This window comes from Parus major, chromosome Z (genome assembly GCF_001522545.3).
Source record: "Parus major isolate Abel chromosome Z, Parus_major1.1, whole genome shotgun sequence".
In the NCBI taxonomy this organism is placed as follows: Eukaryota; Metazoa; Chordata; class Aves; order Passeriformes; family Paridae; genus Parus; species Parus major.
Window position 1 is genome coordinate 68,843,944 of NC_031799.1, and position 21,071 is coordinate 68,865,014.

The window sequence follows — 21,071 nt, forward strand, 5'->3', positions numbered from 1 at the left end:
GCGGCGGCGGCGCCTCCGCTGCCGCAGCGCGGGGGACGCGCGGGTGGGTGGCCGGTGGGAGCGCTCGGGGGGCAGCGCTGCGCCCTCGGCGCGCCCTGGGATCCGCTGACTTCTCACAGATTTATTTAACATCACAAAGAGGTGCTTGGGTCCGCGACTTAACCTGAATGCTGTGGGAAATCTTAATAAATTATGTATGAAGCAGTGGGTCCTTTCTTCCCCTTTGTCAGATACGCAGCTTTTATGCTAGTAATTAGGTCATTGCTAGCAGAGCGCTCCTTGCTTTTGCAAAAATGTGTGGAGATTTTTGGAGGACACATATGCTGCCAGACCATTTCATCCTGTTCGGGTCTCATGTCAAAATACAATATTCTTCCTGTTGACTCGCATGGAGGACCTTGTATGTGGGCTGTAAGGGGCATTTTTCGTTTGATAGGATTTTCTTCAGAAGACCAGTAGGGCCCGGTTTTGACTTGCTTTGGAGAGTCATACCCTGAAAAATGCCTTTTAAAGGCGTAGCAAGAAACATAGCTTCTTAGTGTGCATAGAAGTATTTTCAGTAAATTTCAGTGCATACGTGAATAGCACTATATAGATCTGTTTCCATTTTTAAGTACTTCTTCCACCCTCTGCTGTTTCTTCTGTTGAAAATGCTTCTTAATGTTTTGGGGTTTTTTCCCTACTGTCTTTTTACTATTTGGTTCTTTTTTTTGTGTTATCTAATGCAGGTAATAGATTTCTGAGTATTTTGTTAAGATTGCAGTTCTTTGAAAGTACACATAAGCATGTATACTGAAAGCCATTTCCTGGAACCAGACTCCTCTGTATTTTTAAGGAGACATGAAGTAACTGTTAAAATGTTTTTCTCCTTCTCACTGTTAAATGCAGTGATGTGCAAAAAAGAATAAGAAGAGTTTCAGTTTAAATATGTGCTTTATACATCCCCTCGAAACAATTTCTATATATACCATTTTTTTTAGAATCATTAATCCTCTGTCTTAATCAGTAAGAGAGGCTTTGGATAGTATTACATTTTAAAACATCACCTGAGAACTTACTATTTGGAATAACTGGTTTCAAAAGGTAAATTTGTGATACTAAGTATTTCTGCTGTGGCATTTTGAGTCTTTGTTACAATTGCTTAAATGTTAAAGTAAACAGAAGATGCACCCCTTTTTTTTTCCTAAAATACGGTGACAAAAGCACAGTAGTGATTATGATGATTATTATGGTGATGCTTCTTCCTGTACCTTTTTAACTCTTAAATAGTATAATTCAGTGTAACCACTGTAGTAGTTCTGTAAGTTATTCTTAAAATGCTAATTTGAATAAAAGATCCCTTTTAAATATAATACTTTAAATTATTTATGGGTGCAAGCTCTCCTCAACATCATCCCTGGAAAACAAAATACTTGGTTATGATAAATGTTCTTGATGCATCTTGTCACAGTATGCAGTTGTTATATCAGCATGGAATAATACAGCACAAGTTGGAAATGCATGTGGCTACAACTGGTTCCCTTGATCTCTAAATACTTATACTGGATTTCAATATGCATCTTAATTTGGTTGGTAAAATGTTTATGTTGATGACATATGGTAAATTATTTTATTATCAGTGTGGTGAAATCCTGTTTAAAATAGGCCATACTACTAATGATGTGCTGTGATGGTAAGTTATTGTCAACAAAGACCTAGTTTCCGCTAATGATTTTCCAAAATTCATGCAGCACCTGTGTGATCAGGTGCTGATACATTTCCTGCGAGACAAATGGTCTTCTGGTCCTTAAAAGTGCTGAAGGGAACCCTGTAGATGGCCCTGATAGGTCGTCCAAGATGGAGAAATACTTTTTTATTGTAAATTATTTTTATAATAGATTTTTGTTTATAGTATGTATAATGTTTTTAATTACAACTGATTTATTTCACATTAATTGTTTTGAGTTTGTATTTTCAGGTAAAATAGGAAAGGAAATACTTGTCTCAGACTTTTTAATAGCTTGAACTTTCTAGAACTGAATCCTTAAAGATTATGAGAAATATAAAGGTAAACAGGAGCAGGTCATGTGCAGTGAGGGCATACACAATTAGTCATGAATAACAAAGATGATCACCTTGAAGGATGAGTTTTCAGGCTTGTGAATCATTCCTGATCCAACGTAAGTTATGATTCAAATGAAGTCTAGAGTGGTTTGTGTCCAATATAGTATTTAAATGCAAATCACGTTTCAGATTTTCAGTCATATTTGGAACATAGCATGACTAACCAGCAAAGGAACTTTCCAGCCCAGAATTATAAAGGAAGAAGTGGGAATTTTTTTGGCAGTGTAAAGAAGCTGAATTTGATAGTTCATAGCATGAAACATATGATTTCTGGATTTTACTCTTTTTGTATTGATAAGAATAAGTTTTTTATTGTTAGGATTCTTTAGTGAAATTCCAAACATTAAGTCATTTCTGCTTTTCACACAAACACACACTTGACCTTTATCATACTTGGCATGTAATGAGACACACGAGAGTTCAGATGATGGTGTTCTCATTCCTTCTCCTCATGGTATTTTACGCAATGTTGAGAAAATGGATCACTTGTGACTTTTGGTTAAGATGAACATATTATGCTTCTGTTCATGGCTGGTGAGTACGGGCAGAGTATTGAATATACAAAAGTATGCCAAAATATGATGGATTGAAAGGTCTTGCCAAATTATGAATTAATTTCTGAAATAATTTAACACAATAAACAAGTCTGTACCCAATCCCCACTCAAAAGGATTTAGGAGGGTCAGGTATAGTAACATTTGAGTGTTTTAGTGTGCTGTCCACAAAAATAGCCTTTATGCAGAGGTGCCTGGAAAAACTAAAATTAAAATCTTTTTCATGCAACTGAAGTTTAGAGAAAATCTTTTAAAGGGACACTTTCATAAATTGTATTAGAATAACTAATAACAGTAATGGCTCTTTATCTGGCCTTTGCTTTTTTTTTTTTTACACGGTTGAAAACCCCAGGAATCCACAGTACATGTAATCTAGAGGTTTGGTATGATTTGTTATCAATTTTTTTCAATGTTATCCCTTTGAAATTTATTAAAAAGAGTAGTGTTATATAACTGGCAGTTAATTTTCTGTTATCAAAGTTCTTGTTGCTGAAAGAAACTGGATGAAGAGCAGTTTTCTGTGATGATTGTTTTTCATACTCCTCCCTCCATCTCTGATCACCTAAGTGTGCTGAAGCAGAGGAAATGAGAACATGCACAAATCTGCTGCTCCACTCATGGGCAATTTCCATTCTGGGCTGAGTATTTTCTTAGTTGTCTGTAACCACACTCAAAGCCACTTCCAGATAGCTCATTATACTTGTGTCCCTGCATTGCCCGGCTGAAGAGATCCCAAACAAAATGGCTTCCCTTTCAGCTGCTCCTGGCTCCAAGTTTTGGGGATTGTTCTTAAATTAGGTTGGGGATAGGAGGATCAAATGTGCCAGCAGCAAAGGCCATTCTAGTAAAGGATGGACTTACGACCAGATGGAAATAACATAATTTTTCAGTGTAGTGCTGGAGAAGGCAGAAACATTTTTTCTGCTGTTTGGAGAGAATCAGAGTAAATGGGCTTTTATGACTGAGATCCCCATCATAAAATCATGATTGGGATTTTATGATTTTATGAGTCCAGTGGAGTATTTTTCAGTGAGTAGGGAAGGAGAGAGTTAGACAGTGCCAATGAAGGATAAACATTTTTAGATTGGCAAACCTTGAAAGCTTGCCCAAACTGAAATGGATAAGACAATCCCTGAAACAGTGATACTCATTTTTGATAAGTTCTTGAACACAGCTCTTGGAGTGCTGGTATTTTGCCAGAGCTGAAAACCTGAAGGCATGCTTCAAACAAAATAATGGAAAATGCAATACAGGATTCAGTCAACAGAGAAATTGAACTAATGCAAATTGGCATGGTTTAATATGTTCAAAATAAGAAGAGCAAAACCCCCACATGCTTCTTTCTTATAGGTGTATAGATAAGGAAGCTGCATAAAAATGGTCCACTTAAGGAACTCACCTTGGAAGAGCTGTGCTGGATTTTTTGGCCCTGCCTGTCAGCCTTGCTCTTCTTTTGGAAACAGTTGTGCAACAGCTGCTGAGGCATTGTGGCTAATGACCCAGCACAGTAAACTTTAACTGACACCTATTTCAGACTACCTTGGCAGTGGAGCAGTAATCTGCAGTGGTTTAGCAGCTGCCACTTGAGTATCTGAGCCCTTCCCCTCTTCCCTCCGTGGAACCAGGCACAGATGGGTGGGGCAGACAGCTGGGAGACACCAGCACAGCCCTCCCAGCCACCCCACCACTAGCCACAACCACTTCAAGTCAGAACCTGTAGGCCTAGTGCTTAGAAGTAATCTGTTTTAAAGATAGTTTAAAGAAATTAATTGGAAAAATATCATGACAGTCAGCATTTCCTCCCTGAATTCAGTGTATTGTGCCCTTGAAGAAACAACTCCTCATTAGACACATTTCCATACATGAATGGCAAAAATTGATAGAATGGTAAAGAATAACAAGGACAAGATATTGGGCTCCGGACTGAAGAGTTACATAGAATTTGTGCATGTAGAAAGAAATCAGAGTTGATGGTTCTTCCCAGCCTTACTAAATTATATTTTAGATGTTCATGAACTTTGTAGAGAATCAATATTTAAATGTAGATTAAAAAATTAAAAATAAAAATTTGAATCCGAAGATTAAAAATATCAAAATTCATAAGTATTCAGATATGTTATATCTACCTGTAGAGTTAAATTTTTTACATTAAGAAGACAAGCAACATTGTGAAAAATCTGAGTTACAGAGCATGGGAGTAAATCTGCTTTTTTGGTGGTTGTAGAATGTGATGGTAGTGTTGATAAATTTTATGGATAAAAGCAATAATAGGTGTCTGAAATATTTTCCTAAGGAGATTTAATATATGACAAGTTGTTGGGGTTCTTAAGTAGAACCTCTTCAGGGCATATTGAGTATATATGTATGCTTGCTGATTTCAAAGAGGAAGGCTCTGATAAATTAAGAAATTCTAAGTTTTCAGGCAACATTACATTTTTTCCTATCACTTGGGATTTGAGATCAAAATGGGTGTATGTAAATTCCTGTCTGGGCAGTGGCTACTTGTACAGTTACCTTAATATAGGAAAATGCATATCTAAATCTTAACAGTAGGTTTGCATAAATTTAGGCTTCTCTTTAATTTTTATTTTAGTGCATAAAAGAGTTCTATCCAGCTTGAAATTCCTCTTCGATATGTATGTTCATGAAAGTGCTGATTCAGTAAAGCGTGAAATTTCTTGTCACAGTTTCACCTTACTTTGATGGGAGATGGAGATGGAGAAGAAGCTTCTTAGTGATGAGAAATATAGAAGTAGCACGGCTAGATTTTGGCTGTCTCTTACATGAGGGTATTGAATTCCAAAGTTTCTGTATTCCAAGATAGTTTTTAATCAAAGTAAATCTAGAGAACTCAGGATCTATTCTTGCCTTTGATGACCACTTTGTGAAGAAACAATGTACTTAAGAGTGTAAAAGGGAGCTTGACTTGAAGCATAATAGTGAATTTCACAAAAGTGGGTTATGATGCATTTTCCCTTGGGCTGGGTGAAATGTGAAATGGATTCTGGAGGTCAGAGTTCTTCCCTTCTCTTCTGTTCTCCCTCACTCTGGTGGTTTCCTACAGGGGGAAACAAGGGCTGTTTATTTTTGATCCAACTGATTCTGACACTAGTGGTGTTGAACATGTTTGCATGTGCCATGGTAGAGCTTCAGATTAGTGGGCCATGTCTAAGGTATTCCTTGTTTTTCCATGGGCTGGTTAATTCTGCTCCAAATGAGGTGGGTTGGGGCTAGGAAACCTGTCTGGCCAAGAGGGTCCAGAGTTTAACTCTTTCCTCAAGGCAAGTGATTTAACCACAGAGAAACTTCAAGAAGGCAATGAAATGGTACAGTCAGTTTCTATTTACACTGATGGTTGTGTGTTTAGAAAACGTATAATATATAATTTAGAAATTATTTTTAATTTATAAGTTTTGGGGTTTTTTTACTCAGAGCATAATTCCAAGGATTGTTTTGGGACCTGAATTTTCATCTGATCTGTCAAGTTTGAGGTAGTTGGTAAAAACATATTTTCAGAAGACAGGCAAATTTTAATTTTGAGGAGTTTATCTCATACATGGAACAGCTTATGTGTAATGGAGCCCTGTGATTTCACTCTACAAATCACGTGCTTGAGAGATGACACAGTGTTCAGCATCAGAAAGCCTAAGCTGCTTTGTGGTCATACATTACGTTTGTCAGTTTCCCTGGTTTTAAAATTAAATAATGGTATATTTTGTGAAATACTTTGGCATTACATTATTTCAGGAGAAGAATCAGCAAGTATCTTGGAGATATCAAAAATAAGTACAGTGTTTGTCTGTATTGAAGTTTAGGAATACAAGATTGGATTTCTTGAGCCATGAAGTCTGGCTCCTTCCTGTGTACTGTGCTTGGCAAGGATCCTGCTGAACTACAAGTTCTAATAGATGTTGCCAGCCTAGGTTGATAAATGACCTATTTACACCCATTTGTTCTGTGTTTGTATTGTGTTTTAACATAAATATTGTTCTCCCTCTTCAGTGTTTTTCACTCCCTAATAACAAAGCATGCCTGTGTCATTCCAGCCTTTCATGTGCCAAGGCAGCCAAGGTTTGTTTGTCTAATTTCTTCTGAGATACTCTCTCATCCCCTGATCACATCTTTCTCTGCAACCACTTAAACTCACTTTTCTTATCCATCTCTTTGTAAAAAGATTTGATAACTCTAGGGATGGTGTTTGCTCTCCTTGTGCCAGTCTCATTGGCAGCACACAGTGCCCTGCAGGCTGACTGCTGAGAGTCTTCACTACTCCAGGTTGAGATTCCTGTCAGTGACCCTGTGTCGCTATGCTCTGCAATTCTACCCTGTTTCTACTGCTTTATTTCTCAGTTCATCAAATTCATTGTGTATGACATGGAGTCCTCTGACCTTGTGCAACCTCTTGAATTTATAGGAGCAAGTTTTGATGCCACTTCTTGTGCCAAAGTCAATAATGAAACATTTAAAAATGCCTGTCACAGTCTAGTTTTTGGGGAACTTTGCTGACAGCCTGCCTCCAGCCCAATAATTTGCCTTTCAGCAGTGCCCTGTGTCATCTTGATGTCTTTGCACTGCTCCTTACATATACAGTTTTTTTGTTCACCTCGTCACAGCTGTGCTGGCAGTGTCGCTTCCTTTGGGCATGTGTTTACTAAAAAAAAAAGTTTTGGGTTACCCTGGTTGTGATAATCATCTCGCTATTTTTTTTTATCTGAAAACCCAAAAAGCTTGACACTTGTATAATTGGGTGTCTCTTACATGAGGGTATTGAATTCCAAAGGTGAGTCCTTGTCTGAGGTAGGATACTTTCTCTTAGTGGTGACATCCTACTTTCATGTTATAAGGATAAAGGAAGCTTAGGAACTTAGATCAGAAGGGTGGAAAGCCAAACCAAATCTCCCATTCAGGATCATTACTCATTTAGCAAAAATATACCTAAGTTTGTTATGCATATAAAGTACCAGAGCTATGTAATTTATGTATTTCTACCATAGCTCCCCACCTCATCCATTTTTCTCCATTTCCTTTGTTGTATGTGTACATCTTGTTAATGGGGCTGATGGTTCAAAATTTCTAATCTGTAGGTTAGAATTCCTAAAAATTGTCAGGAAATGGAAAAACTGGAAACTTTTTTATTATTACCTGTCCTTTCATATTAGTAATGAATTATAGCAGTGGGACAAAAAGATAGTCTCATCTATCTAGAGACAAAATGCATGTTCTATGTGGCACACAACAGCTTCTGTAAATCACATGTAGATGAATAAATGTGATAGATTTTACTGATCACCATCAGTGAAAACTCAATATTACAATATAGTAGTAATTCATGAAAATTAATGGGAAAAAGTTTCCATTCTTCTTCACCTCTGTCTGCCTTTTCTTGAGCTTGTGTGTGCAGTGTTCTGAAATGCGAACTATAGCTATTAATTTTTTTAATAATAGTGGAAACTGTTACTTAATAGATAAAAGTATATATTAAATGTAACAGAAGCAGTTTGCCCTGACTGATGTTTTGGTGTTTGTGTGTTTGTTTTGGTTTTGCTGCAACTCTACTTGACAAGACTCAACCTTTTAGGTGAAACAGCCTGATGGTAAAATCACAGGATTCACATTGTAGAGTATTTATTTCAGATTGCCTTTATGTCTCAAAAATGAGGTCTTCAGTAAAGCATCATCAAATTTTGAAAAATAAATGTTGCAGATTCTTTTCATTCATGGAAGTCATGATTTGGTAAGTGTCAGGTGTCTTCCTCCTCCTGTCTTTGGTGGCAGGTGCTTGGAAAGGAAATGAACCAGTCATATCAAATGCACTACAGTTTTTGTTATTGTTCCTGTCTTCAGTGATGTACACTCTTCTTTGTATTTTGTTCAGTTTAAATTTAGAAAGGTTAAACACAGTTTTCAAAATTTGTACTGAGGAGCTAAGCCACTTTTGAATAATTTTACATAATTTTTAGTAGACTAATTTTTAGTAGACTGGATAATTCAATTGAGTTTCACTGGAAGAGGACAGTTGGTTTTATTAGGGGTTAAACAAGCAGTAAGGTCAAAGTTTGGTCAGAGGTTACAATGAAAATGCTAAATGACTGCTTTTAATTGTTTCACCTTTACAGAAGCACTGCAGTAACAATGAAAGCAAATGTTGCCCTGTATGTTTTTTTATTTTCCTCTGAGTTACAGACCACATACTTAGGAAATGTCTGCAATTACATTGGAAGGGTAACTTGTGTTACATGGAGTGCTAGGCTTCCTTTTTTCCTCTGGAATGGCTGATGAATAAGAAATGGATAGCATTAATTCTAAAGGGCTTCAAACATTCATTAGCCACATCTTAGTTAACTTTTGTTGTTAGATTAACAACTCTGCCAGCTTTTGGTTTGGAAAGCGGGGGACAATTTGTAGTTTATAATTGAAATGGAAGTATTTGTTACTTTCTTCTTTATAATGGCTGAGTATGTGGTGTTCTGGGACTGTGTTACAGTTTTACTGAAAACAGTATGGGATGCCTTGATATCCAGAGTAGCCTTTCATCTTTAAATTAAACAGTGCAATATGACCACTTTGTGTGAAATAAATTTGTTTTAATCTTGTGCCTTGAAGGATATTTTTACAAAATATCTACATATTTACTACATTTGATGATGTGGAGTTTTTTTCAGTTAAAATTCCCCAATACTTATTGCTTTCCTTTCATATAGCTTCTCCCTCAGAGTGTGTGCTATTCTAGGAGCATTGAACATCTGTGACTACCATTCGTTTCCTAAAATAAGTAGGCAGTCAGCATCTTTTGGATATGTGTGAGGATGCTTGTTATCTATCCAAAAATTACTACATATGGTCTATTATCTGCAGTTTCTCCATGTTGAAACTGAAGTGCCAGTAGTAAAGATGCTTTTGTGTGATGCAGTGATTTTCTTTCTTGTATTATAGCTTCTCCTAATATCTGATGCTTTTTTCATTTGATTAATCATGCGTACCAAATGGAAGGCCACAGGAAAAAAAAGTCTTCATCTGGCATTAGTTCTAGCCATTAATAGTTTGGTATAATGTATTTAAATTAAATGTTTAGAAAGCCATGTGGTAAATGGGAGAGAGAGATGATTTTGTGGTTAGATACATTGGGGTAGTGAAGGGTTTTTTTCTAATATGCTTAAATTTAATATTTTCTCTTACTTTTTAAGGGCTGAGGGTAGCCCAGGATGGCTGCAGCTTCATATGATCAATTGTTAAAGCAAGTTGAGGCATTAAAGATGGAGAACTCCAACCTTCGGCAAGAGCTAGAGGATAACTCAAATCACCTCACAAAACTGGAAACCGAGGCGTCCACTATGAAGGTATTGCAAGCTCTGTGCCTGTGTGGGGTTTCTGGGAACTGCCCAGAGAGTTTTCTATGCTTTTAGATTCCTATGGAAGCCCTTTTCCAGGCTGTGTAAAGAAAAAAAACTACCAAAGCTAGGTTTCTTTATTATTATTTTTTAATTTCAAAACTGTTTTCTAAAAACAGCTCCCAGCATGCTGTGATAAGCACTATCATTTTAGTGCTACCGTACTTCCTAGCAGGAAGTCCGGAGTGCTGACAAAGCAAGTATTGTTCAGCTCTTGAAAACATGGGAAACACTATAGGTTTTCAGTGTTTTCAGGTAATTTTAAAAATTTGGGGGTTTACTATAACTACAGTATTTAAGGTCACAACAGGAGAAGTTCCTTTTAACATAAAATGACAAGTTCTCCAGTCTTTCCCAAAGCCTAAATTAATACTAAAAAAATTCACCCAGATCTGTTCCTGCTGGTGTTTGCTGGCTAAGTGTGGGCCTTCAGAGCCACCCATCCAAGAGCAAACACTAGGCTCAAGTGGAATTTAGATGGATTTTAATCAGGAAGATATGCCATCAGCTGCATCTGTATGATCCATGATACTGAACAAGGCAGAATTTTGCAAGCCTTAGAGCTGCATTAAGGCAGTGCTCTTCCTAAGTTGACAAATTCTGCTGCTTTTTGCTAGCAGCTAGCAAAACCAGTCTGCTTTTGGTACCTCAGTTTAGAAGGGCTCAGAAATTTTTTGCATTTCTGTGTATACTCCTATATAGGGTAGGCATATTCTAAATATGAAGCAACATTTTTTTCTCCCATCTCCTTGCTTCCCAGTCTTTTGTGACAGACTTACTGATCCTTTACAACCAATTTTTAATTTTTAAAATATGGTAATTTGATTAATATAGCAATTAAAAATATTTGAACTTAGTTTTCTTCTCCTCCAACATGTAGACTGTATACTCACTGTGAGAAGAAAAATTCTCCCTTCTGAAACACATGAAAAACAGATACATTTAATCCTTTCATTGCAGTGTAAAGTGAAAATGGCGTTGCTACCTAAATTAAAAGGAAATTATAGTCCTCTACCTCAGCTACTTGAAATGGTTGTCATTGGCAGCTATAGAAAAAAAAGTTTCTTTGCTGAGTTCCATGCCTGAAATCTAGTTCTGTTATTTAAATTATTTTTCTTAAGATAATATTACAATAAATTTTTCAGTAACTCCCTTCCACTCCCTGTCAGTGCAGTCTAAAATAAGGGGAAGAGCAGGGACAAGATGATCTTCCTGCTTGTTTTACAAAAGAAGACTAAAAATGTGTTTTTCCCCCTTCTTCATCCATATAGGGGTGTTTTGGTTTTTGGTTGTTTGGTTGAGGTTTTTCTAGGTTTTGTGCAGATAATTAAATTTCCAGTGACCTAAAGACAGTCCAGCTGTACAAGCTGGACTCTAGGGCATTAATTTGGCATGTAGAATGGCTTTATGTGTTTTAAATCTGGCAGACCACCAGACAGAAAGTAGCTCTATTGCACTCCTCTGTGCTTATGAACATACCCAGAGTAGAGGTCTAATTTTTTTCTGTTGCAGAGTTCTGTTCTACATCTAAGGAATGTAATGCCAGAAAAACTACAACCTAAATATCAAACTCAGTGTGTTTCTTTTCACTTTGGGGGATGGGTGGAGGAGAGATTGTTCAGACTTAATAGTTTTGTTTGGGTTTTTTTTAAAATCATGTTCTATTAGGAAACCATAGGTTCATTCCTCAGGTGTATTTGCTCCTGCACCTGAACCAAGAAGTCACGTCTTTCCCTTGTTTGTTTCAAACCCTTTTCTTTGGAAAGGTTCACAACATAGTTTTGATTTGACTTGAAAACCTGCAGGATGGTGTGGGAATGATCTTGGGGTCAGATTGGAGTCTGTGGGTAAAGTTCGATGGGGATCACTGCGGGATTCTCTTAAATTGGAAGATAATTTTAGTTTTGCAAGCTTTTGGAGAAAGTATGTGTTGGCTTTTTTTGCACTGAAAGAAGCTGCATGGTTTGTATGGTTGCAGTGCCATAATTAGGGATAATTAGAAGCAAAGTCATTAGCGGAGCCAGAGCAGTCAGGAATGAAAGCCCCTCAGCTACCATATATGCAGTCAAAAAATTTCCCAAATGTCTTGGAAAAAATGATCCTTTGGGAGCGCAGAAGTGTCACAGAGCCATTGTAACCAGTCCTGCCAAGTGAAATCCCAGATATTAGTAGAAGACAGGGAGCAGCAGTGGGGAAACAAGCTGTGATTCCATGGCAAACATCCCTGTTCTTGCAATGTGAATTTTGGTCTTTGGCCCAGTGCAGGGACATCTCACAGTAATTCTTTGGACTGCTGCTCTGTTTGTCTCCTCATTTCCTCATGTTCTTTAATCCACTGTGAAGGGCAGTAGTGAGGAAGAGCATTTTAAAGACAATATTTAAAGAATTTGATTTTGGAAGTAACAGTGTTAAAATGTTATGTAAGTGTGCCCCATCTTTATAATCCATTTCAGAATTGTAAGGTAGTCATATGGGAATTAAAAGCTTAGCATGAGCTCATCTTGCACATGTATTTATTATAAACTACTACTGACCTATATAAGAACTATGTCTGAATATTTCCTGTTTAAAGCTGAATCTCTTATTTAAAACTGAAAACTCCATTTGCTGACCAGAAAAACACATGATGGATAAACAAAGAGAAATGTGATAATGGTGGGTGCCAAAATGATCAGTAAAACAATCTCCACTTTGTTTTTTAATTTGTGTTGTCCTAGGGATTAACTGTTCAAACAAAAGAAATCCCTCAGAGTATTATGACTAACTTGGGAAATTCAGTTGTTTTTATTGGCTTACTGTTAGATGAAATACAGCAGTTTGGTATGATAAAATGTTCTCTCTAAATCAACAAATACACTGTTTGATGGTCAATGAAGTAGCAATGTTGGCCCATAAATAAAGAGAAATGGTGTCAATGTCTAGATCTAAGAGTAACTGCAAAAAACACAGACTGTGGACACTGGAAAAATTCAAACAGTTTTATCTGAATTCAAAACCTGTAATATTTGTGGAGAGACAGGAAATAATCCAGTATCAGCTATACTTTGTGTATATACCTACATGTCTCCCTCATTTGTAGAAGACTTTTTGTGAGACTTTCCCGCCTGGTTCTTGTAAAAGACAAGTATTTTCTCTTTAAAGATAATTTTAATTTTTTGTTTGTTGGTTGGTTTTTTTTTTTTTATGTCATAGCTAATTACATTTACCTTAACCTCTAGAACTCTAGAAGTAGTGTAAGAGTGACATCATGATTGATTTCCACACTCACTGTTTGAATGCTTTGATTTTATAATAAATTAGTAATCCATGATATCATGTGTAGGAAAGCCAGTTTTAAAATATGTGATGCTCTGTGAACAAAACATTGTCTTTTATTTTTATGTAGTGCACTTAAAATTTTATTCTACATATGGCTTTTCATTTTATTCAGTGTCTTCTGCACTGTGTCCACATGTATCAAAAATAAAGTAGGAAGACTGTTGCTGGAAGTGATGCAAATTTGTTGATTTTTTTGAGAAATGTTCTAACCAGATAAATATACACTATGAAGAAACTGCAGTGGTTAAACTCTTTTCAGAAAATCATGAGCTGTTCATTCATGTGTTGTGAAGGGTGGTGTTTAGGCAGATAATTCTCTTCATATAAGCATTTTAGTTTTAATGATTTTCTGTGGGATTTTTTTTTGGTTTTATTTAGTTGGCATGTTTGAAGGAATTAATGTTTAAAAGACAAGGTCCCAGAGAGGCCATTACGGTTGTGTACACTGCAGATCTAGAGAGTAATTTATTTTTGACATAGATGGTGTTTGGGAGTTTCCGCTGCTAATTAGACAGCCAGACAACAAAACTTGTGATGCTATTATGTTGGATTAAAACATATTTTCACTACGTAAAAATGCAAGGATGGAGATACTTTATTTTGAGGATTTTTATTCTGAATTAATTTGTAAAATATTAAGCTATGGTAATTTAATGTGGTAGCAAAAGGAATATTAAGTCTCTAGAGTGTAATATCCCAGATTTATTTCAGTGCTGTGCATACTTTGGGATGTTGATGAAGTAATACTCAAATTAGCAGAATCAAAGGTAAAACAATGGTATAGAAGATGTCACGGTGCCTGGTTTATATCTTCTGTCATGATGGTTTTGAAAAAATTATGAGAAAGCTTATATTAGAACTACAGTGTACTTTTATGTAGAAATATGATTAAGTTGCATTTTATTTTATGTGCAAATTCGACTTCCCATTGTATCTTTTTATGAGTATTGGAAAGAATGAATATACAAATTCTTATCAGGAATAGCAGATTGACCAGCAAGTTAGCAATTTAGCAACTACAGTAGCTTGTTTGTCTCATTTTAAGAAAAGGGACACTGGAAAATGTGTTCATTGCAAATTGGACCTTGTTAACCTATGTTTGTCTATAAAAAAGAGAAGATGGATGTTCAGAATGTTCCAGAAACTAGCTAAACTGTCTTACCTGTTTTGACGTGGAAGCTGCATTTTGTGATCTATAAGTCATAAGAGTTCAAAAAAAACCTTTTAAAAGTGCTGATCCTTTATGCTGGGTATACTCATGTCTTAATCACACACTTTTTTAAGAGTAAGATTTCAGATACTATTGGTATATTATTGTGCCTCTTGACTAAATTTAAGGTTTCCTTTTAAATGTCTACTGAGCAATTCTCTCTTTAGGAATGAGTAACTGTTCTTATCAGATGTCTCCCTGATCAGGGAAGCAAATGATCCCATTTTCTTTTGAATTGACAAATCATACTTTGTGGCCTTACAGTCTGCCTAGCCACAACTTCTTGATATTTAACCTTGAAAACCTGTTTTGTTCTGATCAGCTGGCTCTGATCATCAGTGTATATTGATCCTCGTCGTAAAACATAGAAAGTGTCGAAGATGTTATTCTAATTGTCACAGCAGTTTTTGGTTCAATGTGTTGTGGTAAGCCATGTGCTTGCAAATTAGAATTTGAAGCTCAGCATATTCACAGAGACCTCTGATACATGCTGCTTAACACATTGATATGTGCTATATGCACATGCAGTGTCCATCTGTCTTTGTGTGTACTTCCTCAGGTAGGTAGTAGATGAATACATTTGACAGGTTCGCAGTAGCATTTTCAGAAATCTAACAACAGTTTTTCTTCTACGGTACGAGAAATTATGCTTTTTGCTGGGGATACTTACTGTGTCAAATAACACCACATTTCCATTTCTGTGCAAAGAGGGAGTGTTTTTAGCTGCATCTTGCCTTTTCCTTTTTTTGTTTTATCTTCAGAGAAAAGATTTTTCGTTGGCATTGCCTACAGTGAAATGTTTCACCAAGGCATATAAAGAAAAACACAACTGAAAAATTATGTTAAGCTATGAAAGCAAACCATTCAGAAGAGAATGTTAAAATAGATATATTTGATCTGAAATTGCTGTTCCTGAGTAGGCTACACATAGTAACTAAACTGAAGTATAACCTGAGATGTTTTATTTGAATCCTGAATGTAGTACAATATTCATTTCTTAGTGTATCCTGTTGCACATTAGAATATTAGCATTATTACCAGATCTAAATTCCAGAATCTGATTTCTGACAGATCTGAGTTGTCTGGTATGTTGTTATTTCTGCTAAGAGGTCAAGTCAGATATAACAAAATGGATTATAGTTGCTTCATGGACCAAAACCAGTATTGTGTCCAAGCAGCTGGTCATAGAGAACTTGAGGATATTTTCCTACTATGCTTAAAACATCTCAGTGGCCCTGTCTGGTTTAATTTAAAGGTTCTTGGTTCTTTGATGATTATTCAACTTAAACATATAAAATGAAGTGCAGAATAAATAGTCTTTTTTAACTTTAGAAGACCAGTAGTATCTTAGTGAGATTTCTGCCATTACCTGTATTTCTTTTCAACATTGTCTTAAGTCATGTGGAAAAAAGAGTGCGCTAGAAGAGTGTGACTGATGATTTTCTTGGTGGTAAAAATGAACACAGGAGTGTGAACAGTTGAAAAAGAATCTTGTTATTGAGTGAGTAAATTGAATACATGGCAAATAAAATGTATACATGGTCAAAAGCATTGAGGAATCATGGCTTCTAGGAAAGAGCCTTAATTTTATATACACCATGAGGACTGAATTAATATGTCAACAGCATAGAAAGAGGTATTAGAGATACTCTAAATACCTGAGAAATAAAAGGGTTTTTCCATGTAGCGCCCTTTACGGTTAGTGCTTTGTCTGGATCCACAAAGTTGGTCTGATATTGGGAATTACTGGGCAAAAATAGGGAAACAGAACTGTTATAATTGTGTCAAGATGAATACATGCTGATCCAGAAGTTGAATGTTCTGTTCTGATGAACCTCCTCAGGAAGGACCTAGTAGAATTCACCATATTAGGTGCCAAAAAAATCAAGTGATCTGAAAATCTTTCTTAAGTGACATGAGTGAATAAAATGTGACTTTTCAGATGAAGTCACAGGAAAAGGAAAGGGAACATTATGGGAAGAAGATTGTTGACCTCTGATAAAAGATCGTAAGTGTCATGAGGAGAGTTATTAGAGAATTAGTTGTTTTCCTGAATAATCGATCTAAGGACATCAAATAACATTGTGAGATAGCCAGTGGAAAACAAGCAAAACAAAACTTGGTTTGTATCATGCTTTTGCCATGGGACGTAGAACCACTGGAGATGTGGTTTCAGGAAGTCTGCAAGTCAAGGCCAGAGGGAATCTGGGGAGATGACATGGAAGAGAAATGAACAGTAGGTTTTTTTGTTCATATATCTTCACTCGGTTCCTGCTGTTGGAGAGGAAGGAGTTTGGTTTGGAAAGATGTTTGGTCTCTCTCACTGTTAAGGATGATGTTTGCTCTCTGTTCTGTTCTTGATTCTTGTCTAGAGCACAAATCATATGAGGAATAGTTGAGGAAGCTGGGGAGGTTCAGCCTGGAGAAAGTGAGGCTCATGGGGCACCTTCTCAGTCTATACAACTTCCTTACAGGACATTGTGGTGAGTTAGGGATGTGTCCCTTCTCACAAGTAACAGGCTAAGAGGAATTGGCCTCAAATTGTACCAGGGATGATTGGATGTTATGAAAAATTTCTTCATTGAAGGAGTTGTTAAGCCCAGGAACAGGCTGCCAAGGGCAGTACTGAAGTCACCATCCCAGGATGTATTTAAAGGACATGTAGATGTGACATGGTTTTGTGTAGGTCTAACCCAGTGGTGGGTTTAATGATCTTGAAGATTTTTCCTAGCCTAAGTGATTCAAATATTCTGTGATCTTCCTGTAATGTCAATACTGCTGTGAGGTTGCAGATACGTTGCCACTTTTACTGCATCCTTCAGTTGCGGCATTTTTTTGTTTCCCATCATCCTGGGTCAGTCTGTGCATGCCTGGCTTTTACAGCTCTTCAGAGAAGAATCCTGCTTACCTGGATACACACTGTAGTGAAAGAAACTTCTTTTTTCACTTCCTACTTGAAGCAGTTGGACATAATTTTTCCCTCCTTAATTAGCCTTTGTGTTACCAAGTGATGAGAAACTTCTAGCACACTTTTCATTCGCTCATTGCTATGCAGGGAGTGTACCTCAGAAAGAGGTGCTTTTGTTGAATCTGCCCATGTCCATTGTTTCCTTGCAGCTTCCAGCCAACTCTAATGAGTGAACTTCATTTTAATGGTCTGACTGATTTTTCAGCATTCTGGCTGATGTGGCCTGAGTTAAGGGATTTGGGGTTAAGACTTTTGTACTTCTTGCTCTTAGGAGATGTTTATGTGGTACTACAGGCTCTGCTCTCTTAATAGAGCTTGTTTTTCTTCTCTAAACTTACAGCTCTTTTAAAGCATGTTTTGATCCATACACTGTCTGGCACACAAGAGGTGCTTTGTCTTGATTTCTCTGATACTTCACTGGATTTTTGTCGAGATGAAATACGAGGGATGGGACCGCCATGCTATTTAAGATGATTTCTTGCTTAAGTAAGCCAGACAAGAGATCAGGCTCAAAGGTGTGGAGAGAAGCAACAAGTCAGCCATAGCTCAAGGAAATCACAGGTTTCTTCCTCACACAGCAATATATAACATTCTGGTCCAATAGTCAGTTAACACAAAACTTATTTCTACTTAATAACCTATCACTTTTGCTTTATTCTGCCGCACTGTGTCCATCTTTTAGCCAATAAACTGATAGGTCACATACCTACACATACCTCTGTTATAGCTTCTAGATCCCTAGCCTACTTTAAATCACATTTTCACAGCTTAAACTTCTCACTATTTTACCTAATATAATTTCTTAATTACTCAAGACATATTCTTACTTAAAATTATAGGAACATATGTTGATAATTTTTCTACCTAATTTTTGTGTACCTTTATCATTACATTAACCCAAGCGCTTTCCAAGGTTGCAGATTGAACCCTTCAGCATCTGTGGAATTTTACATTTTTCCATTTCCCAGATTTTGCTGTTCACTTTTGAAGAGCGTTAAGCAGGAACATAAAGGAGCATTCCATCTGTCAATAAAGGGAAATGCAGGATTTACAAGTTCTTTGAAGAGCAGCTAAAGATACAGCAACAAGTGAGGAGTTTGTGTAATAAGTTTCCTGCTTTTGAGAAGGAAGCTGTGTGAGGGAATCAATCAGTTAAAAGCATAAATTAATTAAATTTATGTGCAATTCATATTTGTATTGGTTCCAGTGAATTTTACCAGCAGATCTGTTCTTTGCTTGTAGCAATAACAAAATTTATATTTGAGGTAAACTACCAAAAAACCCATAGTAATTTGCACAACAGAGTGTACTCTTTTTCATGTTTAGAGTTAAAAACCAAAACAAAAAACAAAAACAACCCCAAAAACAAACAAACAAGGCATTTTATTTGGGTTTCCAAACTGAAATATTAAGGAAATGACAGTTTTTAGGCAGATGATATCATCCTGATTTTGCCAGTTGGTCCATACGCCTATAATACAATTTTACCTATTCTACAAAAAAACTTTCCAAAGTCAGCATGCTCAATGCTCCCAGGATGCATAAAAATACTTACTGGTGTAACATAGTGTTATTTTCTAATATACTTCTGCAAAGGAAGTTTTTTAAATCCATATTTTCAGGCATATAGTGTTGTGTAATGAGTGAAGTATTTCTCTTGGAAGTTACTCCTTTATAGAAATTGAGTCTAGAGGAAGAATTGAGCATTTTTTACTAGAAAATACTATTTTTTTCACATTATTAAAAGTAAACTAAAACTCCATCTTCTGTCAGCTGGATTTCTTAGCTAAAGTGTCTCTTTGAATTACTGCAGTCTCATTATGAGTGGGTCACAGCTTCTGGAAGTTGCACTGCTGCAGTCCCCATGAGAAGCACTGTATTTGGACAGCCTAGCTAGTAGGGGAGAATTAAGTGAGAATTGTGAGATACACACCTCAGATAGCACTGAACAGACAGTGCTCAAAATCCAATTGCATTCAGTACAAGCTAACAAAATAATTTACTTTCAGGGTAACCAAACTGTGTTTTGTATTCTGAAATAATGGAGATTTTTAAAAATTAGTACATTAGTTGTCAATCATCTAGATGTGGAAATTTAACATTTTACCTGCTTATTAAGGGGGGAACATTGGAGACACAAGTGTAGCGGACTATCTGACACTCTAGAAGTCAGGTCCCTTCGAAAGGATTGGCTACACAGGCACAGCAGGGCATGTATGCCCCTGCTCTCAGTGGGAGCTTCTTTTAGCTTTGAATTCATCCCATTCTGAACAAGTGTGATGAAAATGGACAGAATATGGTATTACCTGGTTTTGTTCTTCGAGTAGCCATGCTAGCTTTCTGATTTTTCATATTTGCTGTATTTAACTGCCTGTATGAAGAGCCTTACTGTACATAATAGTAGCTGGTCTTGTCTGAGAGCAATGATATATTTATTATTTTTATTTTTTTTCAAAATGCATTGTTTGATGAACAAATAAAGGGAAAAGAGATTAATTCAGCAGTAGCATTCCTTGCCTGTGTTAATATTTGTGAAATAGGTGCTAAATTCTCAGCTTCTGTTACTTGTGCTGTGTGAATTCACCCAGTATTTTCCTTTTATTATCTGCCTCATTTTCATTTAATTTCAACACATCCTTACCCAGCATGTAAGCACTTAAACCTTTGAAGTCTTGCAAGGGAAAACAGTAATCACATGAAACATTATATGTTTTTTATTTATTTTTTTTTCCCCTAATAAGAGCCTGCATCTTCATTCTCAAATTACTTTGCTTATGTGCAGAATGATTTTTTTGTGGGTTTTTTTCTGCCCCATGCACTCCAGCCTTTCTGGAGGGAAGAGGTGATGGTGTTCTCAAGACACATAAAGGAGACTGTCACACTTGTGATACTGACAAGGGAATTACAACACTGACAGCATGGTAGATAATGCAGGAGATAGCACAGTGTTTAGATCCTCAAAATATAAGTAATTTTGAAAATAATTATGTGTATTAATCACTTGTTAAATTCTAATGTGTTAATGGAAGAAACTGTCATAAGCTGAAATTATTCTTACAAATTACATCAAGTGATGAATTCTGGGAAGTTCTGGGTATTCGATGACTGCACAACTAATGTAGTCAGGCATCTTTTTAAGTTCACATGACTTAAAAAGTAGTTTAACATCCTACAAAACACAGATATTTAAAATATCAGTGAATTTATTTAATGTGCAAAGAAGCAGCAGTGGTATTATATTGTTGGATGTCTGTGTCTTTTTATGATCCTATTGTAAGTAATATTTTTAGATCTTTGCATTTCTAAAGTTACTATCAGGATCCAAATTGGCTGGAAAATTGAAGAAAATTTATGTTGACTTTTCTTTTTTGGAATTTAGGTGAAACTGAGCTAATGTTATATATAGTTAGTGCCATTACTTTAGACAACCCTCTTTCTGAGCATAAAATCAAATCACTTCAGTTGACCTTACAGTGTGATTGCACTAAAAAGTTGGTGCTGTCTTCTGTAAGTGGTTACAGCAAGTGACA

At 36.4% G+C, this 21,071-nt stretch overlaps 1 protein-coding gene across 9 annotated transcripts in view; it reads left to right on the forward strand.

The window, feature by feature from the left end:
• APC (APC regulator of WNT signaling pathway) overlaps positions 1-21,071 on the forward strand; it is a 107,167-nt gene that overhangs the window by 27,632 nt on the left and 58,464 nt on the right. For 8 of the 9 annotated variants that reach the window (XM_033520537.1, XM_015652873.2, XM_033520541.1 and 5 more), the window contains one exon: positions 9,842-9,994. The exons of the other annotated variant lie outside the window; for it this stretch is intronic. In XM_033520537.1, the coding sequence (XP_033376428.1) occupies positions 9,860-9,994 (135 nt within the window). In that variant the 5' untranslated portion in view covers positions 9,842-9,859. The remainder of the gene's footprint in view (positions 1-9,841; positions 9,995-21,071) is intronic. 9 annotated transcript variants of the gene reach the window in all.